Raw genomic sequence first — 7,741 nt, forward strand, 5'->3', positions numbered from 1 at the left:
TTCAATAAAAAATTTTTTAATATAAAAACTTTAATTATTCAGAACATTTACTAAATTACAGATACAATATTTTTGAATATATTTGTCCCTAGTGATTGCTGGCAAAGCTAAACTTTTGACAAAATCTAAAAGGAATGAAATATATTTTCTCTACATTTGATTTTATGGATCATTTTCATCCTTTCAAGGAATTGAATCAAAGAGAAGAAACTTTGAATTTTCACAGAAAGCAAATTTAATCTCATTTCAAAATAGAGAATTGTATTATAGAAAAAATATTTAGTCCAATAAATGTTTAGAAAGGGCTAAACAATTATTCCAACTAATCTTTTAGTAGAACAAGATTTATACTTTTAAATGAGGAAATAAAATCCTGAAAGAGATTGAAACTTATTTGAATGAAAGAATTTGAATGACGTATTGCAAGGGCAAGTAGATGCTGTCAAACATAAATATACAAAAAAACGACAGACACATTCCTAAACATCATAACATAAATATCAAAAGACTATAGGATAAAATTAAAATCATTTTCTTTTCTATTGTATTAATTATACTTGGCTCTATTACTGATCTAAATATAATTGTATGAAGTGTTTCCATTAATGACACAGCATTATATTTGTATTGATAATTCTCATTATACCCTCTGTCACAATTAATATATTCATCAAATATTTATTTATCATCATTTAAGTGATGATTACTATACTTTACTGAATTAACACTCACACACACACACACACAGACATATATTTGTAAGTGTGACTATTCATCCATTTAAAAATGAAAATTCTGCTTCATTAGACAAGTTGTTTGACTTGTGACCTACACACTGTTTTATATATCTTTCATAAACAATTATACATCATCAAATACTTACTGTATAACTATAATGTATACCTTTTAAATTTTATATATCAGATTTCATTTCATGTTTTAATCTGATAAAAAATGTTAATTTATAGCCTAGTTAAGGATTGTTAATTATAATTATTACACATTACTGAGTTCAAATATATTTTGGCCAACTTCTATCTCATTCATTAGTGCTGAAAGAACGAGAACACAGATTCATTTTGAAAATTAATTTGTTTTATCTGTAAACCTAATCTTGCTAAGAGTGTGTGTGTAGCTTAGAAGAAGTGAGATGATGCTTTTTGTGATGTTTCCTCTTAATCCCTCCCCCCTCCCCAGCTACTCACTCCCCTCTTATTTAAAGTAACAACCTTTTTCTTGTCTTCCTTTCTAAGATCATCTCACAGCATTTCTCTGGCCTGGCCAAAAAAGTGTGCACTTGGTACTGTAGATTTTCATAAAGAATAAACTACATTTGATGTCAATAAAGAAACCAATCAATAAGCATTAAGTATTGAAGCTCTAGCATTATCCTTTAACAATACAGACAGACAGATAAAGAAAGTAATGTGTGGGGTAGCTTTGCTACTGGTTGGAGAAATTGCTATGTTGAAACTATGATAAATTAGCAGTAATGCAGGGACACCATGGACCAAAATAAATGGTATTGAAATGATTAGGATGACTGAGCTGAAACTTACTTGTGATATTGAGCCTGTAGGTAGCCAAACTCTTCTTTTATTCTTTCTATTGACTCCAGGATATTGATTTTGAACGGTGCTGGGGGGCCATTCCCCGGTCCATTTGGAACCTAGACATTAAATATATACATTTTATTTATAGAAAATAGTATGATAAGTAACTATCATACAATTTCAATATATATTAAATAGGTAGCATTATTATAATTATATGACATCATTCTATATAATTTCCAACCTAAATACATTAATTCTCTTTTACAGCACACATACATAATGCATATTGGGTAATTAATGGCTCTATTAATTAGCTTTATGTCTTTTAGAGCATTGAACAAGTACTTAAGTATGCATGTATTTTTACAATCTATATATTTTAATGTGAGTGGTGCTTGGGTGGTGTGTGTCAACTGTACATAGCTCAAGTTTAGTAATGGTTTTAAAATAAAGCAAATAAAATATTTGAAATTGAAGTTAAGCGACAAGATAAATAGATGGCATTACAGTCATTGCTCAATATAATTGACTAACATTAAATACTTTTTGTTTGAGTTAAAGAATGAATAGGTTACTTGAAGTCATTGTGGGTGGGTGGTGGTATGAAAGAAATTGTAGAAAAAAAGCTTTGAAAGTTTTGGTTGGTAGTTGGCTTGGAACTAGTTTGTCAGTCAACAATAGAATTTCCATAAACATTTTTTGCATCAACTTTAAGATTGAGTGTGTTAGCTTGTGTGTTTGTAAAGATTGGGATTTAAGTATATGTTTGTTTGTATGTATGTTTATGTATGTACAGAAATGGGTGTGAGTTAGTGTTTGTATTTGATTTGGTATGAATGTATAGAAGTGTATGTATAAGGAATGCAGATAATTCTATACAACCAAGAAGACTATATGCATAAACAACTTTTCATACCTCCCCATATATATATAGTACACAATGTATTTGTTACATATATCAAGATATAAAGTATATATATAAATTTATATTATATGTTATATTATGATATATAGGGTATATATAGAGTATATATAAAGGTTGCAGCACTATCACATGAATGGATGTGACCAGAAGATGTAACATATTGTATTTCAAGTTGTAAATATATCACTTTGGACGTAGGGGAAAATTCCCCAGTTGTAAGAAGCGAAGCTTTTCTGTGATTAGGGCCTGTACGTCCGTACGTCTGTATATCCATAATTTAGAAACAAGATTTTAAACAATTTTGTTTATACTTTTTCCATAATTTAGAAACAAGATTATATACAATTTTGTTTATACTTTTAGATTAATTTTCTGCTTATAAAGTTTTGATATTCTACAAGTTCTTTTATTCTACCAATTGTTTTCAAAGCTTCGCTTTTATGGATGCTGTCATCCTTGTTTTTAATAATTATAGAAAAGCTTCGCTTTTAAAAACAAAGTAGAAACTATCCCAATACAATGAAATCACAAACATTTCTTTTAACAAAATTCCTCCGCGCATTTTACAAATAGTTTTGCTGGGCACAAATAGGAAATTTGATACTATAACAAATCAAAAACATTCACCATTGTTCTAATTAATTTGTTTATTGTAATTGTTTATGTAAGCTACCAAAACATTTATAATTTTTGTTTGTAAAACTTTACTGTACTTTATTAATCAAAAGTATTAAATTTAACGAGGTAATAAAATTTAGTTTATTGCTTTATTTGTAAATGTGGCAAAAATTTGTGGTCATTATAAATCAGAATGGTTATTTTATCGCATCGTATTATAGACAGCTTTCCGTGGATATTAAAATGAAAATCTATTACATTAAAACCAGTTTTGTCAGACCCAAAGGCCACGGCTAACAAAACTTGTCTTTAATTTACGATTTTTATTTTATTATTCGTGGAAAATTGTCTGTCATGTGATTTTTCAGTATGGCTGAGAACCGATTTTAATCCAGCGGATATCAATCGGTTTCGAAGCTATATTGGAAAACAACTCACCGGGTGTCTGGCTGCTGCGGCCGCCGCCACAGCCGCTGGGTTGAGCATCTTACTGCTCCAAAAAGCTGTCGGCTCCAACGTAAAGCTGTCTTTAACACTTCATAATCACTTGCTTAATTTGGATATAAAAAAATCACTTATTTTCTTTTTTAATTGTGTCTGATTTATTTTTGATTATAGATCACTACTGTTAATAGTATATAAATATGTATTTTAACACCTTTAACACACTTTGTTTTGTTTATACTATCAACAACACAGTATTATGTTCACTTTTTTTATTATCACTAAAGCAATATTATGTAAACAAACTGCTTACATTAACTATTAACACCCATTTTTTTATCCAGCACAAAATATTCTTGCTTTCTCTATTTAATATTCACTTTTCAGCATGCAAATATATATATATATATTATGTGTATGGTATATTTATATATTATTATATTAGTGTATTATGTATGTATATACCAGGATTTAGGAATTACTGAACCACTCTCTAAACAGATTATCCTGGTATTATCCCTTGCCTTGGTTTTGTCCAAAGTCTGTGTGCGTGTGTGTGTGTGTCTGTGTAATTTCAGTGTAACTTTCTTTGTAATTCTGTGTATCTTTGTGTGTGTATGTGTATGTGGGTTACATACGCAAATCTCTTCGGTTTTATATATTCTAATTTTAATCTGAAAATAAAATATTTTATTCATTCACATATCACATACATTTATATTTAAATCTTAATCATTAATCATAAAAAAATATTTAATAAAAATAAAATATTCCCTAAAGAGCTAATCTTTTTATAAATCACTAGGCTTATAGATAATCATATTTAAAGATTAAGGATTTTCACTAAATAACACATTTTAAACCAACATATTTTATTTTTCTTTATGCAAAAAATACACAAACGTTCTATCATCGCTTGACAAAGATTGAAGTTAGACTAACCGAACCGACGGACAAACCGAAAATTTGTACTACGAGACGGGCTCACTCCTCCGACATTGCAGTGGCAAAGTGCCGACACTGAGTTCACACAACACTATGCGGACAAACTGACGGACGGACTCAGTTCCGAGTATAATCTTTCCCCCCTCTACTTCCTCTCTCTACTTGTCACTCTCTCTCTTTTTCTTTTTCTGTCAATCTCTCTTTCTCTCTCGCTCTCTTTGAATAGTCTTTATAGACAATATAGTCAAAGTATACCCTACTCTTTATATTATACACAAATTTTTCACTCCTTTTCCCCTACTTTCATAGCCATAAAAGAAAGTATTTGTATTTGTGTGTATGTGTACATAAATTTATATTTGCCTCCCTCTTTGCCATTTGAAATGTATATAAATGCGCTGACAAGTGTACCTAATTCTAAACTTCAAATATTTTAATTATCAATGAAATATGTCCCAAGACTTTAGTGGGGGCAGATTCCTTAAATTTTATAAGAAAGTTGGAGAAGTAATTTAATGAATTAATTAGTAATTTATATCTTTATTGATTTTAGCTCTAAAAACACTTAAACTTAAAGCTTTTATGAAGTGTATTTCTACAACTATATGAAAGTGTGCATTGCTCATGCACATGTGTGTTCAAACAAAGTGTGTTTGTATGAAAGTGTGCAAATTTTCAACTTGCTCCATCTGTGTGTAAAATATTGTACTAGTGCCACCTTAATCCAACTTGGTCGCAACCAATTTAGAAGGTTCACAACAAAAGTACCCCCCCCTCACAAGAACAGCCCCTAACCAATTTATCTCCCTGAAAAATGTAAAATTTGCTCCCCCCTCTTATAGTTGAGACCACACAACCTCTCACTTCTGGTTAGTTATCCGGTCCAAATCCAAATTTCTTACGCCCTTCCCCTTATTTAGTATTAATCACCCCATAGAAAATCATCCCCCTCCCCCCTCCAAAAACAAAATTGCCCCCCTGGAGAGTATTGTATGCTGGCACATGATGTAGTTACCACCTCTGCACATTGAAAACAACCCAAGTTAACCATGTAATCAGTCAACGTGGGAATGAAGCTGTCAATGTGTCGGCTATTACAGCTGTCGACCCGCAAGGTTGCGTGATTATTCAAACCCACGTGGGTTGTGATAAATTCCCGCGTTCTCTCTCAACTCCCTGCTGATTTCCAGCTATCTGCATCAAATACCTCCAAGCTATTAATGCTCCCTTCTTGCTTTCCGCTCCCTAAAAAGGTGTTATTAGGCGGGTAGTTGGGGAATTTTATGGCTAAGAGGGGGAATCTCTGTAAGAGAGTTAGATAGGGCAACAAAATATGGATGGAAGGATATTTATATTCTGATATATGAATAATGAATTTGTACCAAAATGGAGGATTTCTAAGATATAAAAAAGATTATCAGAGTAGGGAAGGATGTGGATGTATGGTTAGGTTACCCATTCAATAGGGGGATACAAAATAAGGGCTCAACATCAATTTGAGTGTGTGTGTGTGTGTATATGTCTGCATTCAATGAAGGGGAACAGAATTGTCTTTTGGGATATTTCTTTTCTCTACTCTTGAGCTTTTTATGTTTTTCATTTTTTACACACATATACATATATGTCATTATATATTATACTACATAGAAAAAGGGTATTATGTACACATAAATATGATATTATATATCTTATTATCTACATAATACAAACAAGCAAATAAACTCTCTCTTTTAGTTTGTTTTTTTTGAGATAAAAAAGTTTTATTTTTCTTGGTTCATTCTTTTATATAATAAAAAGGTATATATTATTTTGTTTTGTTTATAGAAGATGTATTTTCCTTTTCTAAACAATAATAAATACACACATAAGAACTCTTTATGTCAGTAAAAAAATCATTAGAGAGGAAAGAAAAAGGAAATAGGGTCATATGCTATACTATACAGCTTTTCTATATATATTTACCATTTCCCCCTATTTAGTATTTTTACCTCATTATTTATCTATCTATTGTTTGTCTATCTAACTATCCTCTGGTATGATATCTATCTATCTATCTCCCTGTCAACACAGTGGTCCTCAAGGCAAAAGAAGTTTGACAAAACCTACCATAAAAACGGACTATATGGCCATCAAATATACACATTGGAGGGCCAGGAACTGATTTTCTTAAAATCGTAGCTGTTCCTTCTTGGGGTTTATTCCATTTAAAAGTTAACAGACCAAATTCCCTAAAAAATCAAGGTTGTTTGTCGCGATTTTGTTGCTTTGGATTCAAACCTTTATAACTTTGGCTGTATGAAAGACTCATGAAAGCTAAACCTACCATTGGAAAGCCTATTGAATGACAATTTCAGACATAGCTTTAAATTTTTTGTAGCTTTCTTACTTTTTGCTCTACAAGGAAAATTGTAACCAAAGGGAGAAAATTCATTGATAAATCTATTCTCAGAAAGGCTTTCACTAGGGTATTTAGATGTAAATTTTTCAGGATTTTTCTTATGTTCAGTGATTCTTTTGATGACAAATGCAAAAAATACACTCTTATACAATTAATTTGTTATATTTGCATTTTTTCTACCTTGTGCCAAAATTTTTTTATAAAAATTATAAGTTGGTGTAATTTTTTTTGTCCAAAATTGTACATAAATTTCAGGAATAAATATTAAGAACCATCAATTGCTACATTTTACATGTGTAGTTTTAAATTTCCTATATTTATGGTTGTGTAGGAACCTCAAAAATGCTAAACCTACCATTGTAAAGCATGTTGAACACTCTATCCAAATAAATCTACACCTTAAAAAAAAAATTTGACTTAAAAGGCTTGCACAGGATTTATGTTAGGTGTAATAAATTTCACCAAAAATGTTTTCTTTCCTACAAAATTTGGAGTAGAAGGGAGGTTACAAAGCATTAATAGTTATCACATGTCCTGTTTCAACACCAATCTATGGAGGGGGTGTGCCCCCTCCCTCCAAAAAAAAATGGTGCAGGGCTTAGGTGCCCCCCCCCCTAAAAAGGGAGGGGGGTAACATTTTGATAGTTGAAAATAATGCAAAATTTAAAAATTTAAAAAAATGTTTTTTTCAAAACTCAACAAGATATAACATAACCCCCCCCCCCTGGCCCCCCTCCCCTTTCCCATATCTATGGGGAATAATTCACAATTGGGGGGTGTAAAAAGTGCATGAAAAGTGCTGAAATTTATTTTATTTTCCTAAAATATATTTACCCCAGGGGTAACACTTTTATG

The 7,741-nt window shown here is 31.0% G+C and overlaps 1 protein-coding gene across 4 annotated transcripts in view; it reads right to left on the bottom strand.

Annotated features, from left to right (window-relative positions):
* LOC145312003 (transducin-like enhancer protein 4) overlaps positions 1-4,219 on the bottom strand; it is a 29,519-nt gene extending 25,300 nt beyond the window's left edge. For 3 of the 4 annotated variants that reach the window (XM_080151086.1, XM_080151084.1, XM_080151083.1), the window contains exons 1-2: positions 3,538-4,061; positions 1,560-1,669 (exon numbers count right to left, since the gene is read on the bottom strand). In XM_080151086.1, coding sequence (XP_080007212.1) covers positions 1,560-1,669; positions 3,538-3,585 — 158 coding nt within the window. In that variant the 5' untranslated portion in view covers positions 3,586-4,061. Of the gene's footprint in view, positions 1-1,559; positions 1,670-3,537 lie in introns of all 4 variants that reach the window. The other variant, XM_080151085.1, reaches the window with a different exon arrangement.
* Positions 4,220-7,741: the final 3,522 nt, after the last annotated feature.

Source organism: Acartia tonsa, chromosome 2 (assembly GCF_053477335.1).
Source record: "Acartia tonsa isolate MP-2025a chromosome 2, ASM5347733v1, whole genome shotgun sequence".
Classification (NCBI taxonomy): Eukaryota; Metazoa; Arthropoda; class Copepoda; order Calanoida; family Acartiidae; genus Acartia; species Acartia tonsa.